The 24668-nt window shown below is 42.8% G+C and overlaps 1 protein-coding gene across 3 annotated transcripts in view; it reads right to left on the bottom strand.

Moving 5' to 3' along the window:
* Positions 1–17825, bottom strand: part of eif4enif1 (eukaryotic translation initiation factor 4E nuclear import factor 1) — a 54385-nt gene extending 36560 nt beyond the window's left edge. The window contains exons 1-3 of one of the 3 annotated variants that reach the window (XM_088000205.1): positions 17428–17825; positions 16839–16957; positions 5357–5430 (exon numbers count right to left, since the gene is read on the bottom strand). In XM_088000205.1, coding sequence (XP_087856331.1) covers positions 5357–5430; positions 16839–16955 — 191 coding nt within the window. In that variant the 5' untranslated portion in view covers positions 16956–16957; positions 17428–17825. The remainder of the gene's footprint in view (positions 1–5356; positions 5431–16838; positions 16958–17427) is intronic. The other 2 variants (XM_043716121.2, XM_043716123.2) reach the window with 2 other exon arrangements.
* Positions 17826–24668: the final 6843 nt, after the last annotated feature.

The raw sequence follows: 24668 nt of genomic DNA, 5'->3' as shown, positions 1-24668 counted from the left end.
TTTTAAGAGCAGTGAGACTGCGACTTTCCAGGTGTGTAGGTTGTTAAGAAGCAAAGATGGCCTTCAGTAGAGTGATATGTTCTTCCTGTCAGAATTGGCAAATTGGTAGAGTTTCCATGTTATTGGAAACATCAGGTTCCAAGTGACAGATTGTGATAGGAAACTCTAAACAGAAGCACAGACATATGTTTCTGCAACCAACTCAAGACATCAGAATGGTATATTGCCTCCCTGGTGCCAGGATCAAAGATATCTTGCAGAGGGTGCAGAATATTCTCAAAAAAAAAAAGGGGGAGGTCAACAAGTAGGGTGTTGTCGTCATGTTAGTTCTAATGACATAGGAAGGGAAAATAATGAGATTGAGGAGAGAAAGTTCAACAGGAATTTTAAAAAAAAGGTCCTCGAGGGTACTAATATCTGGATAACTCCTGGTACTATTAGCTAGTAACAGTAAGAATAGGAGAATAAAGCAGATGAATGTGTGGCTGAGGAGCTGGTGCAGGGGGGAAGGGTTCACATTTTGGGAGCACTGGAATCTCTGGGGTAGACATGACCTGAGAGTTGGAAGGGCACTAATATACTGACAGGAAGACTTGCCAGAGCTGCTCAGGAGGAATTAAGCTAGTGGTGGGTGGAATCCAAGGATATAGCAAGGAAGGAGGTCAGTTGGGAAAGGGAGCAAGTCAAACAAACAAAAGCATAGAATAAGCTAAACTGCATTTATTTCAATGCAAGAGGCTTAACAGGAAAGGCAAATGAGCTCAGGGCATGTTTAGGAAAAGGAGACTGGGATATCATAGCAATTACAGGGATGGACAAGATGGGCAGCTGTATGTTTCAGGATACTGATGCTATAGGAAGGAAACAGAGGGGGCAAGGGGGAGCGGCAGCTGATTAGTGATAACATCATTGCTGTATGTAGGGAGGATATTCCTGGGAATACATTCATAGAAATTATTTGGGTGGAACTGAGAAATAAGAAAGGGACAATCACCTTACTGGGATTACAGACCCCTTACGGACAGGAAATTGAGAAAACAAAACTTGTAAGGAGATCTCAGTTATCTGAAAAACTAATAAAGGTGGGTGATGGTAGGGGATGGTAGGGGATATTAAGCTTTCCAACAGACCGGGACTGCCATAGTGTTAAGGATTTAGATGGAGAAGAATGCGTTAATTAGGTACAAGAAAATTCTGATTCAGTATATGGATGTACCTATGAGAGAAGGTACAAAGCTTGATCTATTCTTGGGAAATAAGACAGGGCAAGTGACTAAGGTGCCAGTACAGGAAGCATTTTGGATCCAGCAACCATAATTCTATTAGTTTCAAAACAGTGATAGGAAAGGATAGACTGGATCTAAAAGTGGAAGTTCTGAATTGGAGGTAGGCCAATTGACAGTATTAGGCAAGAACTTTCAGATATAGTGGCAGATATTTGCAGGTAAAGAGATGACTAGAAAATGGGAAGCCTTTTTAAAAAAAAAAAGGAGATAACGAAAGTCCAGGGATAATATATTCTTGTTGTTTGGGATAAAGGCAAGGCCATTAGGTGTGGATAATGCTGGACGACTAGAGAAATTGAGGCTTTAGCCAAGGGGAAAATAAAAGAAAGCATATGTCATGTATAGACAAAGATTGGGTGAATTCTTAGGAGAGTATAAGGCAGTAGGAGTCTTAAGAGGGAAATCAGGAGGGCAAAAAAAAAAAGGGGGACAAGAGATAGCTTGGGCAAGTAGGGTTAAGGAGAATCCAAAAAAAAAAAAGGATTTATGATACATGAAGGACAAAACGAGTTAACCAAGAGAGGATAGGGTCCCTCAAAAGATCGGCAAAGCAGCCTATTATGGAACCACAGGAAATAAAGAGGACATTAAACAAGTATTTTGCAGTGTTTACTGTGGGGTAGGAATATACACAACACGGAGAAATTAGCAACATCTTTAAATGTTTATATTTCAGAGATGGTGCCGAATGTCTTAAAACAAAAAAGATGGATAAATCCCAGGGACCTAATCAGGTGTGCCCAAGAACTCGGTGGGAAGCGATCTCAGGTCTCTAGCTGAGATATTCTCATCATTGAAAGCTGCAGGAGAGATGCAGAAAGACTGGAGGTGGCGAACATGGTGCCACTATTTTAAAAAGAGGCAAGGTAAGGCCAGGGAACTACAGACTGGCCAGATGACAAAAATCAAATCAATGGTAGTTTAGTTGTTGGAAGGAATCCCAAGGGACAGGATTCACATGTATTTGGAAAGGCAAGGACTGATTATGGATAGTCAACATGGCTGTGTGGTAAATAGTGTCTCACTAACCTGACTTTTACTACAACACACTTAGGATTAGTGCCAAGCAGTGGACATGATCTATAGTAGACTGGTTCAATGTCATGGAATAGAGAGAGCTAGCCACTTAGATACAGAAGTGGCTCAAAAGGTAGAAGACCGAGGGTAGCAGAGGGTCACTTTTTAGACTGGAGGCCTGTGACCAGTGTGTCCCACAAGGATCAGTGCTGAGTCCACTGCTTGTCATTTATATAAAAATGATTTGGATGCAAACATTGGAGGTATGATTACAGATGACCCTAAAATTGGTGAAGTAGACAGCTAAGAAGGTTACCACAGTACAAGGGAATCTTGATCAAATGCACCAGTGGGTCAGAGTCAGATGTAGAGCATGGGAACAGACCCTTCGGTCCAACTCACCCTAAATTAATCTATCCTATTTGCCAGCATTTGGCCCATATCCTTCTAAACCTTTTGTATTCATATACCTCTTCAATGTTGTAATTGTACTAGCCTCCACCACTTCTTCTGGCAGTTCAACACATACACACACCACCCTCTGCATGAAAATGGTTGCTCTTACGTCCCTTTTAAATCTTTCCCCTCACCTTAAACCTATGCCCTTTACCTCTGGACTCTCCAACCCTTGGAAAAGACCATTCACCTCATCCATTCCCTTCATGATTTGATAAACCTCTATTAGGTCACCTGAGCTTTCAGGGAAAATGCCCCCAGCCTATTCAGGCTCTCCCTATAGCTCAAACCCTCCAATCCTGGCAACATCCTTGTAAATATTTCCTACAGTATTTACTTCTGGTCATACTGTATTTCAAAGCAAACTGCGATGTTAGCATTCATTTCAAAGAGGGCTGGAATACAAAGATGATGTACTGCTGAGGCTGCAAGACTCTGGCCAGACCATATTTGGAATATTGTGTGGTTTTGAACCACATATTCTGAGGAAGAATGTGACAGCTTTATAGGAGATTTACGAGAATGATCCCAGGGATAAAGGGCTTGTCAAATGTAGAGTGGTTGAGGAATCCAGGTCTGTATTCTGACGTTTAGAGGGATGAGTGGGGGCTTTCAGAATACGGAGAGGCCGGGATAGTGTGGACATGAGAAGATATTTCCTCTAGTAGGAGAGACTAGGAACTAAGGGCACAGCCTCAGAGTGAAAGGACCACCATTTAAAAAGATAGAGAAATTTGTTTCCGGCCAGAGGGTGGGGAACCAGTGGAGCTCATTGCCACAGAAGGCTGTGGAGGCAAGTCATAGAGTGTATTGGGTATGAAAGCTGATCAGACACTGCTAGCAATTATGAGCATGGTAGAACATGAACCAGATGCAATAGCAGAGTCAATTTAATGCAGCAGAGAGGATATTGTGGCACCAACCCTTTGAGTACAGAAGGTCACTGTCCTTTGTGGTATTTCTGAGTATTCCTCAACCATGGAAACAGTACTGATCAGGCTAGAAACCTTAGACCAGGCTGGCAGAGACTGGTGCTCTTGGGGGAAGAGGGCATCCCTCCTCTGCATCTTGTCCATCAGGACCTCCAGATGACTGTCCACAAAGCAGGACACCAGTTTCTCCTTATCTTCCATGTCCAGAGCAAATGTCACAGATTGAGTTTAATATTAGGTAAATGAGAGGTGCTACATTTTGGAAAGGCAAATCAGGGCAGGACTTATACACAATGGCAAGGTCATGGGGAGTGTTGCTGAACAAAGACCTTGGAGTGCAGGTTTGTAGTTCCTTCAAAATAGAGTTTAGGTAGATAGGATTATGAAAGCAGCATTTGATATGCTTTCCTTTATTGATCAGAGCATCAAGTATAAGAGTTGGGAGGATATGTTGCAGATAGACAGGACATTGATCAGGCCACTTTTGGAATACTGTATGCAATTCTGGTCTCCCTACCAAAGGAAGAAAGCATGGATAAGGTAAATAGACAAAGTCTTTTCCCTGAGGGGTTGGGGTCAGGGATCCAAAACTAGAGGGCTTGGGTTTAAGGTGAGAAGGGACAGATACAAAGGGACCTAATGGGCAACTTTTCATGCAGTGTGTATGGAATGAGCTGCCAAAGTGGAGGCGGCTGGTACAATCACAGCATTTAAAAGGCATCTGGATGAGTATATGAATAGGAATGGTTGAGGGATTATGGGCCAAGTGCTGACAAATAGGATTGGATTAAATTTAGACTATCTGGTCAGCATGGACAAGTTGGACTGAAGGGTGTGTTTCTGTGCTGTACATCTGACTTTGTTACTAACTAATGATTGCCACTTCAAAGCCTTGCTTACTTCTTCAAAGCCCATTTAATTCAACATTCATTAGCCCATCTCCCCATAACATACTGCTTGAAGAAATCCAGCTGCTCAAACTTGCCACAGAAGGTAAATTCATTAACTCAGCTCTACTTTTGGCTTTTCCTCTGCATGCCCTTCAAGGGCCAACATTTGTTGGGAAGTGTCTTGCCCAGAATTGACAATGAAACTGCAGCTTGGGCACAAAGTATTCTTAAAAGAAACCACCCAAGCTGGTTGACTCATTTGTTAAACAAATACCAGGATTTACAGTGAATTCCCAGTGATACCTCACTAAAGAAAATGAAACAGGTTTGACTTTTAAAATAAAAAACCAACATGCTGACCATTAAATAATGGTGAGACTAAAACATTGGTCTGTCTCAAAGTCATGAAGAAAACATTAGGTTATTTATTGCTGTGTAGCTTGACAAAGGGCTCTACTTTGTTGGCTATATAAATGGGTAGACAACATTGGATTACATCTTCATGCAACTATAGCAAACTTTCTGAAGTATTTGGGAAAGTGTGAAGGTATACTTATTCCTCACTTTAGAGTTGGGCATGTTCAAACTATTTAAAAAGTTTTGCTAACAGTATCATTTTTAAAAAAATTTTGAAAGCCAAGTCAATTTAAGAACCAGCTATGTTTATAATACAATTTCAAACTAAATGGCATTGCTCAAACGTCACATTTCAGCCTGAAATGCTTTGGAATCCACTAACCAACAATTTTTGAAGAGCTCATATTTGAAAGTTTACCTGTCATATTTTTCCAGAAGGCATGCAGGTCTCTGCTTGGCATATGGGTAGTCTTTGATTTCTAGTAATTTTTCCTGCAAGAAAAGTGCTCAAAATAAATTTTATATTGTCTCAATACATGCTTAATGAAAAGCAAACTACTTTGGAATGTATACACTAGCCAAGCATAGGCAATGGAGTTTTACTTCATTTGTATTTAACAAGAGAGCCTGACACCAAGTGTCATGTGCAGTTCTGGTACCCTTCAAAAGGAATGATATTACATCACAGAAGGAATGCAAATGAAGGTTCACCATATGATTCCATGGTCCCCTTGAAGAGATTGAGCATTCTGCACCTGTATTCTCAGGAGTTTAGCAGAATGAGTTCTGTTAATAAACACACTTCAAGGAATAGACAAGAGTTGACATGGAAAAGGTATTTGTCCTACACTATTCTTGTGGACTCAGGACAATCTCAGACTAAAAGACAAGCTATTACAGACACATGAGGATCAACTTCAGAAGGTGGTGAAGCTTGGGAATTTTCTACTCCAGGAGACTGAGAAATCTAATTATCTCAGTTCACCGTTTGATAGTGATCCAATTACCAATGGCATCAAGGGATGTGAGAAAAGAATTTAAAGAATCCCTATAATGTGGAAAAGTCCCTTCAGCCCAACAAGTCCACAATCCTCCAAAGAGTAATGCACCCAGACCCATTCCCTAACCCTATCCTTTATTTTGGAATACACTTAGCCTGCACATCCCTGAACACTAGGGAAAATTTAGGATGGCCAATTCACCTAACTTGCACATCTTTGGAGTGTGGGACAAAGCCCAGTGTGCAAACTCCACACAGGCAGAGTTACCCAAGGTAGGAATCAAACCCAATACCTGGTGCTGTGAGGTGCCAGTGCTAACTAAAGAGCCACCATGCCACCCCTGACTTTGGTGCAAAGATAATCAACCATTAACCTAGAACAGCAGAGCAGACTCAAAAACTGCTTAGTGACCAATGTGTGCGCTGACAGCTTTTGCAGGTAGTGTCACCTTCATTCCTCCCCAAATGTCAATTCCTACTTCCTGTTACCATGCTATATGGCCAAAACCCAATACCTCACACCCTGAATCAGAATTGCTATCCATTCTGCAGCATTGTGTAGTGGCAGACTCAAATTGGTTGAAATATAGCAAAGTACATCAAAACTTGAAATAACTCCAACTTAGTGAGCTGTATTTTAGACAGCTGGATTAAAATTACCTTTATCCCATTCAACAATGAACCAGTGACTAAAAACAATTGTGTAGATATTGGACCTACTTCAGCAAGGAGTTTAGCTGCACCCAATGGATCGCTGATAAATTCACATCTGCTCTGGCAGCTGTACTGTTCAAAACACAAGTTTGGAACCTTGCTCAAGAGGATCTTGGCTTTTTTTGGACAGTTTAACATGCAGAGGTTGAACAAACCGGAATATTAGCATTTACTTGGAAAAGTTAAACTGCATACACTTTGGCCTGCCATAAGATAATGGCATGACACACCCATTATTTCAATTGTAATCAACAGCATCCAGACTGTGGTCTGAAGTTTAATTGGGGGTGGGGGGTGGGCAAGAGATAGAGAGCCATTTAAAAACCTACAGCATGCCCTGCAAGTGAAGCCTTCCTAAAACTAATACTAATTCCATTCCCACAACACATGTGGAGCATTGCCCACCTCAGAACTCAAAACTCCTGTCTGTTGAAGACCTGAAATAAGGGATAACAATTGCCTAATACTCAAGTAACTTTGTGATTTTCTCTCAATATGGCATTAACATTTCTTACAAGAATGCTCACTACAAAGGGTTCTCCATCCGTAGGTCCAATCTATTGGGATACTGGTAACGAGTGAGTCTACTATACCACACCAAGGTTGTTTGTTGTTCTCATGAGATTTATACTTCCAAACAGGAAGTGCTTAGTCAAACCCTTCATTGCTGTTTCAGACTTGTAAAGTTTATTGAAAGACATCTCAATATCAAATTAGGACAAAAATATAAAAAAGTTAGACATGAATCACCACCTCCCTGAAAAACTCACCAACACGCTCAACAATAGCATTGTCACAGTCAACTCTGCAAATGCCAACAGTAATTGAAGAAAGCTTTCCAACTGGATCCTGTAATTGCTTCCGATGGACATTTTCCCTCAAAACTCATCTCCAAAGCAACATGAACTACATGGTCCATTTAGCAGAGCTAATTAGCTGACTACAGCACAACTTCACTGTCTGGAAGTTTTTAATTCAAATCAATGATTTGCAGTGCCTGACACTCAAAACATATCCCTCAGAGGGAGACTACCAATCCAACACCATAAGATAACATAGCTGCTAGTTTTGACATGCAGCAAGAATGTTGTACTTTCTCCCCTGCAAGTTAGCCAAATCATTGCTAATGAAGCACCTACTTACAGTTCACTGGAGGCCATTCACCCAATTGTAGATCTAGAATCTAAACAGGTGCATAAACAGTTGTAACTTTGTCCATAGAAACAAAAAAATTGTTCAGAGTCCAAAGGAAGCTCAAAGGTGAAAGCACAACAGGTCAGGCAACATCGGAGGAGCAAGAAAGGCAACAATCCCGTCATAAGCCCAAAACGTCAACTCTCCTGCTCCTCAGATGCTGCCTGACCTGCTGTGCTACACACAAATCTAGTCTCCAGCATCTGCAGTCCTCACTTTCTCCAGTAGCAGCTCAAACTTGGAGACTGATTAACTATGTTTTTCTGACCAAAGCAGCATGTCACTCAATTGTCTGAATAGAGTACAAGTTGATCAGTTAGATTGTTTCCTTAGCATTAGTTCAGCTACTGGCCATAGAAATGCTCAAGTCGTTTAAATTAACAAATTTTCCAATCTGCTTTGCACTTGGAACACTAACATAAAACAGTTAGGAGTCAAATTATGCAACACAATTCACCACTGCTTGGATCCAGTTATTCGTTTGGAGATGAGCAACATTTTTAAAAGTGGGTATAGAATTAGCTACATTAGTGAAATTTGGCCTTTTGAGCTCATTTAATTGCTTGATTACCACCTTTCTCTCCCCCCCCACAAACCAGCCATTGAAATTTATACTTCAGAAGTTTTATTTTCCCTTCATCAAATGAAACAGTTGCCACAAGCCTTTGTTGCCAAGAACAGAGACCCATGCCTCAACCTCCAAAGCTGTTCAGATATTTCCACTCAAGGTACCCAGAGGAATCCCAATTAGGAAACATGTTGGTATCCATGCAAATAGAACAAGAATTTTTACATGACAAACAAGAATGCTGTGTGCAGGATCAGGGGAGAGGCATGTGCAATCTTCTTGAGTGGCCCAATAGAAATGTTGGAATAAAATGATTTTTGGACCACAAAAGCAGAGAGGTTATGCATTCTGAAGAGTCAGATCAGGCTCAATTCAGCTAGTTAGCTCTCCACAGATCAGATTTTCAATAGTTTGTATTTAAATATTTTCAGCATCAACAGTATGCTGCTTTTATTCAAGTTATGCTGAGCATTAACAAAGTCCTTGCTAAGTCACAAGTCATTCAGTTCTGAATGCTACACATTAGCAAGTTAGGGTATTTTGCAAGCTTGCAGAGTAGATTAACCATTAGTTCTTTTTAGTATGTTGGAGAGATGCACACTTAGGAAAGCTATCATTTTATGATGGACAAGTGAACAGTTCCAGACAAAGGACGGTAAAGGGATTTCACATAGCGAGTGGCACGGACTGCCACTTACTGCCCAGAGGGGTGGAGGAAACGGAATCAACAGTTTCAAGATGAACTTAGATAGCACTTACAGATAAAGTCACAAAGCTCTAAGCAATGGGGAGGACTCTGCTGAAAGCTATTTTTGATAGGATTGGCTGAATGGTTTGAGCTGCAAACAACTATGCAATTTCATTGCTTAATTTAAACCAGATGTTAAGTGCCAAAAGGATCAGTGCTAGGTCACTACTTTTGGTCAGTTATAGAAATGATTTGGATGTAAACATGAAGAGGTATAGTTAGTAAGTTTGCAGATGACACCAAAATTGGAGGGATAGTGAACAGCAAAGATGGTTACCTCAGATTACAACAGACCCTTGATCAGATGGGCCAAGGAGTGGCAGATTGAGTTTAAAATAGATAAAATGCGAGGTTCTGCATTTTGGGAAAGCAAACCTTAGCAGGACTTATACACTTAATGGTAAGGTCCTCAGGAGTATTGCTGAACAAAGATCTTGGAGTGCATGTTCATAGGTCCTTGAAAAGTAGAGTCACAGGTAGATAGGATAGTGAAGAAAACATTTGGTGTGCTTTCTTTTATTGATCAGAGTACTGAGCACAGGAGTTAGGAGGAGGTCATGTTGCAGCTGTACAGGATGTTGGTTAGGCCACTTTTGGAATTTTGCATGCAATTCTGGTCTCCTTCCTATCAGAAGGACATTGTGAAACTTGAACAGGTTCAGAAAAGATTTACAAGGATGTTGCCAGGGTTGGAAGATTTGAGCTACAGGGAGAGGCTGAACAGGCTGAGGCTGTTTTCCCTGGAGCGACAGAGGCCAAGAGGTGACCTCAGGTTTATAAAATCATGAGGGGGTATAGATAAGATAAATAGACAAAGTGGGGGGGTCCAGAACTGGAGGGTATAGGTTTATGGTGGGTGGGTGGGAAAAAGAGATATAAAAGAGACTCAAGAGGCAGATTATCCCACACAGAGGGTGGTATGTGTATGGAATGAGCTACCAAAGAAGTGGTGGAGGCTGATACAATTACATTTTAAAAAAGGCATCTGGATGGGTACATGAATAAGAAGGGTTTAGAGGGATATGGGCCAGGTGCTGGCAGATGGCCTAGATTAGGTTGGAATATCTGGTTGGCATGGATGAGTTGGACTGAAGGATCTGTTTCTGTGCTTTATATCTGATACAAGAGCTGATGAGGCCAATGCAAATTGTGGTAGACTGTGTTAAGTTAGTTAATAAAACAAAACATAAGAATGCCATGTTGGAGGGAATCCTGAGGGACAGGATGTACATGTATTTGGAAAGGCAAGGACCGATTATGCATAGTCAACATGGCTTTGTGCGTGGAAAATCATGTCTCACAAACTTGATTTATTGAAGTAATAAAGGGGATTGCGAGGTGCTGCATTTTGGGAAAGCAAATCTTAGCAGGAGTTAAATACTTAATGGTAAGGTCCTACAGAGTGTTGCTGAACAAAGAGACCTTGGAGTGCAGGCTCATCGCTCCTTGAAAGTGGAGTCGCAGGTAGATAGGATAGTGAAGGCGGCGTTTGGTATGCTTTCCTTCCTTGGTCAGAGTATTGAGTACAGGAGTTGGGAAGTCATGTTGCGTCTATACAGGACATTGGTTAGGCTGCTGTTGGAATATTGGGCAATTATGGTCTCCTTCCTGTCAGAAAGATGTTGTGAAACTTCAAAGGGTTCAGAAGAGATTTACAAGGATGTTGCCAAGGTTGGAGGATTTGAGCTATGGGGAGAGGCTGAACAGGCTGGGGCTGTTTTCCCTGGAGCGTCAGAGGCTGAGGGGTGACTTTATAGAGGTTTACAAAATTATGAGGGGCATGGATAGGATAAATAGACAAAGTCTTTTCCCTGGGGTCGGGGAGTCCAGAACGCTAACCAAGGTTTTGGGTGAGAGGGGAAGATATAAAAAAATATATGGGGCAACTTTTTCCACGCAGAGGGTGGTACGTGTATGGAATGAGCTTCCAGAGGATATGGTGGAGGCTGGTACAATTGCAACTTTGAAGCACCTGGATGGGTATATGAATAGGAAGGGTTTAGAGGGATATGGGCCGGGTGCTGGCAGGTGGGACTAGATTGGGTTGGGATATCTGGTCAGACAGGTTGGACCGAAGGGTCCGTTTCCATGCTGTACATCTCTGACTCTAACCAAGGGAGAGGTGGTACAACCATACAGTTTTACTGCAGAGGACAATCTGATGCAGATTCTAAGAAGGGGATATTTGCTTAAGTGTTTGAAAAACAAACCAAACCATTCTAGACCCAGGAAATAAAGCAGGGAATTGGGATAACAATTTCACAAATGGTCCAACTCATCTCATAGCAAAGTGCAATTCCCATTCTACAAACCCATATAGAAGACAATACGAATATAGTAAGTCAATCAAGAAAATGACTGACTGCAAGGAAGCCAATCTGGGTGTTCTACAACAGGAAACCCTGGATGAATCAGGACATACAATATGGATCCAAACTAGAGACCCAGACAGACACCTGGTGACTATGGCAAGGGCTGAATAACATCACAGGTTCTAAAAAGAGAACGTGCAAGATAGCAGAAGACACATCCCTCCCAGATCTTCTCAACATCTATGCTCTCAGTAGAATTTCTGTCGAGAGGTAACACCTAAACCAGCAAGTCCTGACAAATCCCAATAGTCACAGAGGTCAGATGAGTTTTCCTTCATGTGAATCCAAGGAAGGCGATGGGACCAGACAGAGTACCAGGCTGTGCACTCAGAGCACGCAAAGATCAACTGGCAGAGGTCTTCTCGGACATCTTCAACCTCTCCCTGCAGCAGGCCACTGTCCCTGCCTGTTTCAATAGGGCCAACATCATCCCTGGGCCTCAGAAGACTCATGCAGCATATCTCAATGACTACCGCCCAGTGACCCTAACTTCAGTGGTCATGAAGTGCTTTGAAAAGGCTGGTCATGGCATTAATCAACTCCAACCTCCCCACTACTTTTCACTCACTCATTTGCCTATCAGACCAACAGATCCATATCAGATCTGATATCAGTTGCCCATCACTCCTCCCTAGAACACCTTGACATCAAGAACAGCTATGTAAAAATCCTACTCATGGTCCCCTCAAGACAGATTACGAAACTTCGTATCTCAGAAGAAGTCACACTCTGTGGGACTGGATCCTCAGTTTCCTGAGCAACAGGCCTCAGTGAAGATTGGAGACAATATTTCATCTGCACTAACACTGGAGCCTCCCAGGGGTGTTTACTCCACCCCCTAACTTACACCCATGACTGTGTCAAATACCAGACTAATGCCATTTACAAGTTCGCTGATGACACCACCACAGTCAGCCAAATCTCAGTGGTGAAACAGTCTACAGATGGGAGGTGGAAAACCTGGAAAAACGGTCCACTGAGAACAACCTAGCTCTCAATGCTGGCAAACTGAGGAACTCATTAATGACTGTCAACAGGATGTTACTCATGCCCCCCCTACACATTAAAAGCACAGAGATGGAATGAGTAGAGAGTGTCAAGTTCCTGGGAGTGGTCATCCACAACAAGCTTTCTTGGCACCTTCACATGGATACTGGTTACAAAAGGCCCAACAACACTTCTTCCTCAGGCAGAAGAGGACATTTGTCTAGATGTACCACTACCTGCTATGGTAACTGTACCATTCAGCATCAGAGACTGTTAGAGTGGTGAACTCGGCCCAGACAGAATCACAAAGGCCAACCTCCCATCTACAGAATCCACCTACCAAGCCTGCTGTCAAGGAAAGGCCGCCAGCATTTTCAAAGATCCATCCCACCCTGGCAATGTTTTTCTACAACCTTTACCGTTGGGGAGAAGGTACAGAAGCCTGAACACAGCCAGTTTCAAAATGTTTCAACACGGACATCTACTACAAACCGACCGACTCCCACAGCTACCTGGACTACACCTCCTCCCATCCTGCCCCCTGTAAAAAAACGCCATCCCATTCTCCCAATTCCTTCGACTCCGCCGCATCTGCTCCCAGGAGGACCAGTTCCAAAAACGCACAACCCAGATGGCCTCCTTCTTCAAGGACCGCAATTTCCCCCCCCAAACGTGGTCGATGATGCCCTCCACCGCATCTCTTCCACTTCCCGCTCCTCCGCCCTTGAGCTCCGCCCCTCCAACCACCACCAGGACAGAACCCCACTGGTCCTCACCTACCACCCCACCAATCTCCATGTTCAGCGCATCATCCGCCGTCATTTCCGCCACCTCCAAACGGACCGAACCACCAAGGATATATTTCCCTCCCCTCCCCTATCAGCATTCCGTAAAGACCACTCCCTCCGTGACTCCCTCGTCAGATCCACACCCCCCACCAACCCAACCTCCACTCCCGGCACCTTCCCCTGCAACCGCAGGAGGTGCAAGACTTGCGCCCACACCTCCCTCCAAGGCCCCAAAGGAAACTTCCATATCCGCCACAGATTCACCTGCACCTCCACACACATCTATTGCATCCTCTGCACCCGATGTGGCCTCCTCTATATTGGGGAGACAGGCCGCCTACTTGCGGAGCGTTTCAGAGAACACCTCTGGGACACCCGGACCAACCAACCCAACCACCCTGTGGCCCAACACTTCAACTCCCCCTCCCACTCCACCAAGGATATGCATCGCCAGACCACAACAAAATGACGGTTGGAGGAAGAGCGCCTCATCTTCTGCCTAGGAACCCTCCAACCACAAGGGATGAACTCGGATTTCACCAGTTTCCTCATTTCCCCTCCCCCCACCTTGTCTCAGTCTAATCCATCGAATTCAGTACCGCCTTCCTAATGTGCAATCTTCTTCCCGACCTCTCCGCCCCCACCCCAGTCTGACCTATCACCCTCACCTTGACCTCTTTCCACCTATCACATTTGCAACGCCCCTCCCCCAAGTCCCTCCTCCCTACCTTTTATCTTAGCCTGCTGGACAAACTTTCCTCATTCCTGAAGGGCTTATGCCCGAAACGTCGATTCTCCTGTTCCCTGGATGCTGCCTGACCTGCTGCGCTTTTCCAGCAACACATTTTCAGCTCAAAATGTTTCTACCCTGTTAGAATATTGAATGGACTTAAACTCTTAACATTCGCCTATACCTAGGTTTTTGGTTTTACCACTGTTTACCTAGCTATGCTATTTAGATACGTGATCTGCTAGTGCTGCTCGCAAGACAAAATTTTGCACTGTGCCTTGGTACACATGACAACTGCAATTCAAGAAAACACGTCATTGGAACAAAAGTCATTCCAATGGTGATGCAACTAAACCCTTAATAATAATGGATGGGGACTTGGGCAACCTCAAGCCAGAGGGGCCAAGAATAAAGACATGTGGGAAGTTGAGCATATGGGGATGTTGGGTCTGCCTAGATGCAAACTATATATTGAAGATTGTGCAGGAATGGGCCCCTTGAGTACAGTCACATCATTCAATATCAAGCTCAATACACCCTTATCTTGCCCTCTCCCCATATTCTTTAATACCTTTAGCTACAAGCGCTATTATATACACCCCTCTGCAAGAATTTTGGACACGTGATGGTAGACAATTTCACAGGTTTACCACTGAGTTTTAAAAAAAGTTCTCATCTCACCATTCATTATGAACTCTGGTTCTAGACTTAGTCAGCATCAAGAACATTCTTCCTGTATCTAACCTGTCTAGTCCTGTTCAAATTTTATTGATCAATCTTAGATCCTCCACTCTCACTCCAAAAATCAATCTCAAATCTCAAGAAAAACAAACTCTTCCATTCAATGACCGCTTAAACAAAAGGATGTGTTGCTGCAATTTGTATATGGCATTGGAAAAGTCACACCTGGAATATGGTGTTAGTCTCCTTTATCCAAGAAAGGATGTTCTTGCAAGAGACTGTGCTTGAGAGATTTATTGTCCTGGCTATCTTTGAGATATTGCCACAGCTACACCAGTGTCTGGTTCAGAAGCACTGGGCAAACAGCTGTGAGCTCAAAGTATTGTTTAAAGACAAAAGCAGCATGAGTGGGTGGAGTCAGGCTCACTTACCCAAGCTTTTGGGTTTGCTTTCAGTTGAGGTTTTAGAATTGAAGCTGCTAGATGCAGCTCTCTGCTGCAGTAAAAAAACGAGTTCTCTCTCTGCTGCAAGATTGTTTGTGTCCTTTCCCCTGGACTAGAAGGGAGATAGTATGGGAGGAAAATCTCTTTTGCTCAATGTGCCTTTGCCAAGGGTGTATTTATGGGTTGCTACTATATTGGAACAGTTGAGTAGTAGTTCAACAAGTACTTCAAGAGGTAAAGTTATGCTAATTCATGTTTTGTTTGTATATTAACAATATGAAGAGTGTGTTGTGTTTAAAGCCTAGTAGCATACAAATCACATGACATTTGAAAGTGCTTTACACTTTCCTTTAAGGAATTGAAGTCTACACTTTCTCCTAGAGAGATATATAGGAGGGATGGAGAAAGGAATGTGGTCTAGTCCATAAAACAGGAAATGCAACAAAGCCTTACAAAAAGCAGCTGCGAACATGAAAGCTAGGTCAAAAGGACAATTCCAAAACATGAAACTGTCCCTACTTTAGAATAGCGTATCAATATAAACTCAAACTGGCATTTAACAGTGCATTCAAATTCTCATGTATAAAAAGCATCTTACTTTTGATACCACAAGCCAAAACGTTAAAATCCAAACCATCCTAAAGACAAGTCAAATGCAAATTCATATTTAGTATCATTAAAAATAAAAAATACTAGAGTCTCCAACAAATCAGCTACTTAAAACACTAAGTAGTTAAGCCACACAACTTGATGAACTATTCAGGTCGATTTATAAAAGGTTTCTAGTGACAATTAAACTCAACAGCAGCTTCTTTTGAGAAATTCTCACTACTTTAGCTTCAAGCCAACAAATCAATATTTTTCTATATTTGCCAACACATTCTCCTACCTAGAAAATTTATGAACGTAAAAGGACTCCCATTTTTGAAATGCTTAAATTATCTTCGTAAAGCAACTCTCGAACTTATTAGATAACAAATACCCCACAAGTATTATTTACATTTAAAATCTTAAGCCATTCTGCTCCATGTAAACATAGTTGCAAAGTAAACATATTCCAAAACATCGGATGCTCGACAAGCTCATTATGACAAACGAGTCTTACATCAATAAACCCGATGACTAGAAGTAGCTGTAGTTACTTCTCATCTACTGTTTTAACACCACTGGTCAAAATCCAGGAGAACCTACCCAACAGCGCACAAACTGCAACAGATCAAAAAGGCTGCTTCCCACAGACTATTTCTTGAATGTCTAACTAGCAGTACTCAAAGATCATAGGTAGAAAGTTATGGAAGATGAGGATTGATAAGTGTCAAAAACTAGAGGTCATGCTACATTACTGTTACAGGTCACATTGGACCAGTGACTGCAGCTTTGTGACATCACATCACAAATAATCTTGAGTCAAACCGCAAAATTCTGGTCAATTGCTACTGAACTAACATTCAATTCAATTCCACTCAACTGGATTAAGTTAGGACTAATTACATAACAGCTGGATAGTCACTGAGACAAATTCTTGAAAAAGAACATGACCTTTTAGTCATGATCTATCAACCTGATCTTGCAGGTTTTGAGACCTAAAGCCAAGTTTTTAAAAAAAGGTATCAACCGTGTCAACCCCAAGTTATTTGTTTTAAATATTAGTCCTAGCTATCCCCACATTACATACCTTTGAATATCGATATGGTTTCTTCATTACCCAGATTTTTGGTGCATTAGCTAATGGTTCTCCATTTTCTTCAATCCATTCTTTTTTATCCATGGCTGCCATGGGGCTCGTGAACATACCTTCAAATCAAAAACACAAAAGCTTCAAACTCGAGTCAATTGAGCACTTAAAAGCTATTGCAATTTAAAAGAGCCCAGGGGTTAAATCAGCTCGGAACACAAAAGCTACGAAACAAAAAAAAAAATTTATTTCAATTCCACCAACTACTGTTGCGACAGTAGTGTTACGCTATGGCACCGCACAGACATTCAACGAGCAATGACACAGATTCGCTGTTCGCCCAATGGCCAGAAGCAACTGCAACCAGCCCCCCCCCCCCCCCCCCCAGACATTTTCCAGTTTAGGAATAAACCAACTTTAACAGAAAATCAACCCCACTCTCCCACAGCCAAGGCACACGAGGAATGAATAGCCGGCTGTTTCATTTGAAGTCGCAGGAAGCCATGAGCAAAACACGATACAGGCGGTACGAAATGAAAAGCAGCTGGTTTCACACACCACAAAGACCGGGGCCGGATAATACACACACCTGACAAGGCGGAGATCCCGAAGCTGACAGGTCAGGCCTCTGGCCGAGGAAGTTTGCCGGGTGAGGGGAAGTGGGCAAGAAAGGAAGGGTGTCCGGCTGCCCCGCCGGTCACCAGGCCCGGGCCGAGCGGAGAGACTTCAACGAGGGAGGGAGGGAGGGAGGGAGGGAGGGAGAGCGGCCCACCGGCCCGCCCGCGCCGGGCACTGGAGGTTGGGGGGGAAAAGGGGGTTCAAACCCCAGCGCCACCCCACAGACCAACTCCCGAAGGTAGGAGGCCAAGCGCAGGCTCCGTCCCGGGAGAAGGGGGGATACGGGCACTCGGCCCCTCGCCAGTCGCCTCTCCCGCTCTGGCCTGAGCCGGAGCCGACGGGACCGGCCTACCTCCTGAAGCCCGGTAACAGCCGCTTCACACACCCGGATGTACAGACCAACCGCCTGCCTGCCCCCACAATCAAAACAAAAAAAAATCAATCAGCACACAAAAAAATCCACACTTCTTTTTAAAAAAGCATTCGATTACGCTTTTAATAATTTGGTGAAGACCCCTCTCTCTTCCTCAAAAGGGAAAGGACCCTTAAGCGTCCAGGATTGACGACTATATTTTGGACAACGGAACCAATCAGAGCGGAGGAGGTGGGGCCGGATGGGCAACGTCATCAGGTCAATCTCATTCAATTTTTTGGTTTGATTGACAGTGATACCGGAAGTGGGTGGCTGAGTGTTTTCAGAGGCTGTCCATTGAAAAGGGCAGCCAAATGGAACATTCAATGCAACACATCATCCTGGATGATTAAGTTTAATTCATCTCACATGTCATAACCCATATCAGTTGATATTGTTAATGCTTCTTTCTCCTCAACCACTGACTCCTCTCCTTGTGGAATTTCTTTCCCCACAAAGTCCTGTGCCACTGAATTTAGTCAAGGCAATATTGGATAGATTTTTGGTAATGCAGGCAAGGGCTCTGTGGGACATACAGGAAAGTAGAGTGGAGACTACAACATATCAGCCATGAGATGTCTGGGCAAATCAGCTTTCCCAAGGAGTTCTCAGTCAGGTACACATAATGCACAGCGTGCTTTGGGACAATGTGGATCACTTCCCATAGCCTAGGAGCTTCCTCTTGGTCCAAGCAGACATTGTCAATGAAATCAAACATTGACTCCAGTGCACCATTGCAACCTGAGGAACAGAATATTGAAGTCCAGGACCTCAAATCCAGCTCCAAGCTCATGCTCTATAGCGCAGCTATGTTTCCCCCCTCCTGCATACATCAGAAACATAGACCATGCATAGTAGGTATCTCAAATCACTGAAGAATTATCACCAGTGCTGCCTTCACAAAATCCTGCAAATCCACTGGGGCGGCACCATGGCTCAGTGGTTAGCACTGCAGCCTCACAGCACCAGGAGTCTGGTTTCGGTTACCGCCTTGGGCAAATGTCTGTGTGGAGTATGCACATTCTCCCCATATCTGCATGGGTTTCCTCGGGATGCTCTTGTTTCCTCCCACAATAGTCAGGCGTAAATATAGGGTAGGGGAATGGGTCTGGGTGGGTTACTCTTTGGAGGATCAGTATGGATTGGTTGGGCTGTACTGTAGGGAATCTAATCTAATCTAAAAATCGGTGCATCAACATAAGCATCCTCTCCCAGGCCAATGTAAACACAATTCGCTGTGGTGGGTGGGCCATGTTATCTACATGGAGGTCTGGTCTGAGCTCCACAGTGATAAATGATCACTAGGAGGGTAAAGGAAATGCTACAAACAAATGTAAAATCCCTACCAATGTAGGGGAATAGCTTGCCCAAGAATGCACAAACTGAAGAAAAAGCATCCATGAAAATGTCACCACTTTCAGTATCACCAAGTGGAGCACATGGAGGCCAAATGCAAGGAGTGCACAGAATCAGAACATCCCACCCTCCTACCTCATCAATCATCACTGGCCCCACCTATGGTCGAGCCTGCAGCTCCAGGATTGGATTATTCAATCACCAAAGAAAACCCCGCAGGCTGAGTGGAAGCAAGTCATCCTGGACCCTGTAGGACTGCCAAAGAAGGGAAGATTTGTTATTTGAGACAAATGTGCTTCCAACCTCTCTGCCAATAGGACACATCTTTCTTTTCTAGATCTCACTGTTTGAATCACAATAACAAGACATTTTAGTTATGACACAGTCACCATTGCATGAATTAAAATATAAACTCTTACAAATGAAGAGGTTTGGTATAGAGCTAAACAAGTTGTTCTTGGTTTATTTAAGCTCAACATTTCAGAGCTTCTTATAAAAAAAACTGTATCACTATCCTGTTTGATGCTTGGAAGCATTGACAGACTTCAACTAGCATCTGGTCCCAACGGTCAAATATTAGACAGCAACATCTCCTGCCAAAGATGTCCAAAATAGAGTCATATGATTTTTCAGATATACAGAAAGCTGCCTAAGATGGACATTTGCCATTATGTATACTAGTGGGGATCCTAATGCCTTATTTAGGACTCCATGAGAAAACAGATATGCCCAGATATCAGGCTTGAAGGAGAGTCTTGTCAGACTCAAAATATTAACTCTGCTTCTCTCCAAAGATGCTGCGAAACTTGTTGAGTTTCTACAGCATCATCTCTTTTTGTATCAAACTTTGTTTGTTGTATTTTTCTCATACTTTAATAAATTATTTCTCTCCAGTTTCAGAACACTGTACCGTATCATATGTCATCCTGCAACTGATGCATACATATCAGCACTTAGGTAATCATGTAAAGATTCAGACTCAAAGCAACATGTTTCACAGGGTGCCACTTCTAGTTTCCTTCTCAAGCAAAGCACATGACCCTTCAGGTGTGCATGAACAGTCTCAAATTGGGTGCATATATGTAGAAGGACTATTTAAAATCCAGAGATCTCAGTTCTCCTGTGAGATTGTGGGTAAGGTTGAATGTGAACGAGAAATCTCATTTCTTACAATCATTTCAAAAGAGTGAGCTCATCTATGGTTATGCTCCCATCGCAGTATTGGTACAACTCCTACCAAAGTCACAAATAACATCATGTGTGTCTGTGACTGGGGTGAACTATTCCTTCTCTGGTTTTGAAACTATTCAGATTTTGACATGGTTGGCCATGTCAACCTCTCCAATACTACCATCCAGCCGGGTAGGGCTGAACTCACCCAGTTCTTCTTGTCTCTCAAGCTGTAGTCAGACAAGTACCATCACTGATTCCTCTTCCCATTTTGCCAACATTGTCATAGAGTCATAATGCACAGACAGACCCTTCAGTCCAACTCATCCATACTGACCAGACATCCCAAAATGATCTAGTCACATTTGCCAGCATTTTACCCATATCCCTTTAAACCCTTCCTATTCATATACCCGTCCATACAGATTGTCTGTGGTGTCTCTCAAGGTCTATCATTACCAATTCTTATTTCTCATCTATATGCTTCACTTCAGTGGCACCATTTAAAAACACACCAACAGATTCCATGTATGGGCTGATGATATGCAACTCTGCCTCACCACACCTCTTCAACCCCTAAAGTATTTCTAAATTGTCAGGCTGTTTGTCAATATCTAGGCCTGGATGAGAAGAAATTTCCCTCAAATAAATATTCTGAAGTGAAGCCATTGTCTTTGGTTCCCACCACAAACTCCATTTCTGAGTCACCAACTCCCTCCTCTTCCTAGCAACAGTCTGAAGCTGAATCAGACTGTTCACTAACTTCATGTCATATCTGATCCAGATAAGCTCTGATCCTCGCACCATTACTAAGACTGTCACCTGACTCTGACCTGCACCAGAGCACCTGATATTGAAATCCTCATTCAAGTTTTTGTTACATTGTGACTTCACTACTCTATTCTATTGTTCTTCCACTCCCCCATAAATCAAACATTATGCAGATACATAATTTCCACTAAGTCCCATTTACTTGGCCACCACATTTTAGGACTTGATCTCTGCAAGTTGTTTTATGGTTCAAGTGCTCATCCAATTTCCTATTGGTGTTTCTGTTTGTGAGCAATGAGTTCCTGATCATTACTGCTTTTGAGTTAAAATGTTCTTCTTCACACCTCTGACATCTCTTGACCAAAACCTTCAATCTGTGTCTCCCTTCATCTTTTTACTATCAAAGAATAGTCACAGTTTTCTGTTGCTTCTTTTATCCAAACTTGTCATAATCTTGCCCACTTTTATCAAATCTCCCCTTAATTTCTGCTCAAAGGAGAACACCAGCTTTTCTAACTCAAGTTTGTATGTAAAATCTTTCATCCCTGGAACCAGTCCAGTAAATCTCCTCTGGATCCTCATGCCCCTCCTAAAATGTGGTGGCCAAGTAAGAAAGGTAAAGAGTTTTAGAAAATAATTTCAGACCTTTAGGCACAAGCAACTGAAGGCATGACTGCCAATGGTGGAGTGATTAAAATTAAGGATGTCCAAAATTAAAGGAAGTTAGATATGGAGCTGGAGGAAATTAAAGAGATTAGGGAAGAGTGAGGCCATGGACCAATCTGAAAACACCAGATTGGTTCACAAGAAGTCAGTTTGGATGCAGATAATTCTTCTGCATTGTAAAAAACTCTATGACTGCTCTACTCAGTGACATGCATTGGCTTCCAATTAAGCAACGATGTAATGTCAAAATTATCAACGTTGTTTTCAGATTGGTCCATGGCCTCACTCTTCCCTAATCTCTTTAATTTCCTCCAGCTCAATATCTAACTTCCTTTAATTTTGGACATCCTTGATTTTAATCACTCCACCATTGGCAGTCATGCCTTCAGTTGCTTGTGCCTAAAGGTCTGAAATTATTTTCTAAAACTCTTTACCTTTCTTTCATTAATTCTGACATGGTTGACTCTTAATTGCCCTCTCAAATTATCTAAAAAGCCACCCAAACCACATTGAATTTTAAACTGGATGGACCAACCGGCATCGACCCAGGTACCAGAAACAACTCCAGCAAACACAGCCTTTTTGAGCCTGTAATGTTCTCTTCACTAACATAGAATCATAGAATCCCTATAATGTGGAAGCAGGTTATTCAGCCCATCTAGTCCACACTGACCCTCCAAAGAGCATCCTACCCAGAATTAATCCCGAACCTATCTCTATAACCCTGCATTATCCATGGCTAATCCACCTAAACCTTAGACTGTAGGAGGACACCAGAGAACCTGGAGGAAATTCATGCAGACACAGTGAGAAAGTGCAAATTTCACACAGTTGCCCGAGGCTAGAACCAAACCCGGGTCCCTATAACACTGTGAGGCAGCAGTGCTAACCATTGAGCCACTGTGCAAAGGCCTTGCAGAAGGAGTTCAATATTAATAAATATGAAGTCATCCATTTTGGTAGGAATAACAGTAAAAAGGACTATTATTGTGAATGGTAAAGAATTGCAGCATGCTGCTGTGCAGAGGGACCTGGTGTCCTTGTGCATGAATCATAGAAGGTTGGTCTGCATGTGCAATAGGTAATTAAGAAGGCAAATGGAATCTTGTCCTTTATTGTTAAAGGGATTAAGTTTAAAAGCAGTGAGGTTATGTTGTAGCTATATAGGGTGCTTGTGAGGCCATACCTGGAGTATTGTGTGCAGTTTTGGTCACCTTACGTGAGAAGGGATATCCTGGTGCTAAAGGGGGTGCAGAAGAGGTTCACTCAGTTGATTCTGGAGTTGAGGGGGTTGTCTTATGAGAACAGAATAAGTAGACTGGGATTATTGGAATCTGGAAGAATGAAAGGGGGAATCCTACAGAAATATATAAAATTATGAAGGGAATAGATAAGATAGAAGTCAGGAAGATGTCTCAAAATTATGGGGAGCAGATTTAGGTCTGAATTGAGAAGGAATTTCTTCACCCAGACAGTTGTGAATTTATGGAATTCCTTGCCCATTGAAGTAGTTGAGGCTTCCTCATTGAATGTTTTTAAAGCTAGGATAGATAATTTTTTGAACAGTAAAGGAGTTAAGGGTTATAGTGAGAGGGCAGGTAAGTGGAGTTGAGGCCATGATCTTATTGAATGGTGAAGTGGGCTTGAAGGGGCAGATGGCCGACTCCTCTCCTCTTTCTTATGTTCTTATGTCTTTATGATCTTATATGCTCCCCTAATGTTCTAAAGGATATTGCTCTTAGACTGGGTACGCAGCAGGTGGTGGGGAACCAGCAAGAGAGAATAACATACTTGACCTCATCCTCACCAGTCTGCCTGTCACATGACAGTATTGGTTACAGTGACCACTGCACTGTCCTGTGGAGACAAAGTCCCACCTTCACACTGAGAATACCCTGTCTCATATTGTGTGGCACTACCATTGTGTTAAATGGGACAGACTTCAAACAAATCTCACAACTCAACATTGGCACGCAGGAGCACTGTGGATCAACAGGAGTGCATTCAACCACAATGTGTAATCACTGGACCCAGCATATTTTCCCAGTCTACCACAACCATCAAGCCAGGGTTCAACCCTGGTTTAATGCAGAGTACATGAGGGCATGGCAGGAGCGGCACCCAAGCATACGTAAAATTGAGGTGTCAACATGGTGAAGCTACAAAATAATAGAAGTAGCTAGTGATAGACATAGCTAAGTGGTCTTACGACCAAAAGATCAGATCTAAGCTCTACAGTCCTGCTACAGCCAGTTGCAAATGGTGGTGGACAATTAGACAAATAACATGAGGTGGAGGCTCCACAAGTTTTCCCATCCTCAATGACGGAGGAGGCTACCCGATCAGTACAAAGGCATTTACATCCATCTTCAGTCTTCAAAAAATTTGATTCGATCCAGGAGTTATCAGGAAACAGCTGAAGGTCCTAAATACTGGAAAGGCTATAGGACCTGACAACATTCCAGCAATAGTACGAAAGACTTCTACTCCAGAATTAGCCATGCTTCTAGCAAAGCTGTCCAGTCCAATTACAACCCAAAAATGTGGAATATTGTCTAGGTGTGGTTTGTCCACAAAAAGCAAGACTATTCCTAATCATCAGCAGAGTGGGAAGTGATCATCAACAGGGCTACCAAGCACCACGTAGAAAGGATTATCGGCACAATGACGTTCAATTTGGGTTCTGCTAGGGTCACTCAGTTCCTGATCTCATTACAGAATTCAGTCAAACATCGACAAAATAGCTGTATTCCAGAGGTCAGGTGAAAGCTGACATCAAGGCCACATTTGACCAAGGATGCCATCAAGGAGCCCGAGTAAACTGAAGTCAATGGCAA

This window comes from Chiloscyllium plagiosum, unplaced genomic scaffold (genome assembly GCF_037043375.1).
Source record: "Chiloscyllium plagiosum isolate Xiang-an unplaced genomic scaffold, Cpla_swu_hap1 HiC_scaffold_24, whole genome shotgun sequence".
Lineage (NCBI taxonomy): Eukaryota > Metazoa > Chordata > Chondrichthyes > Orectolobiformes > Hemiscylliidae > Chiloscyllium > Chiloscyllium plagiosum.
The sequence above is the reverse complement of the archived record's forward strand: the minus strand, read 5'-3'. Positions and strand labels throughout refer to the sequence as shown.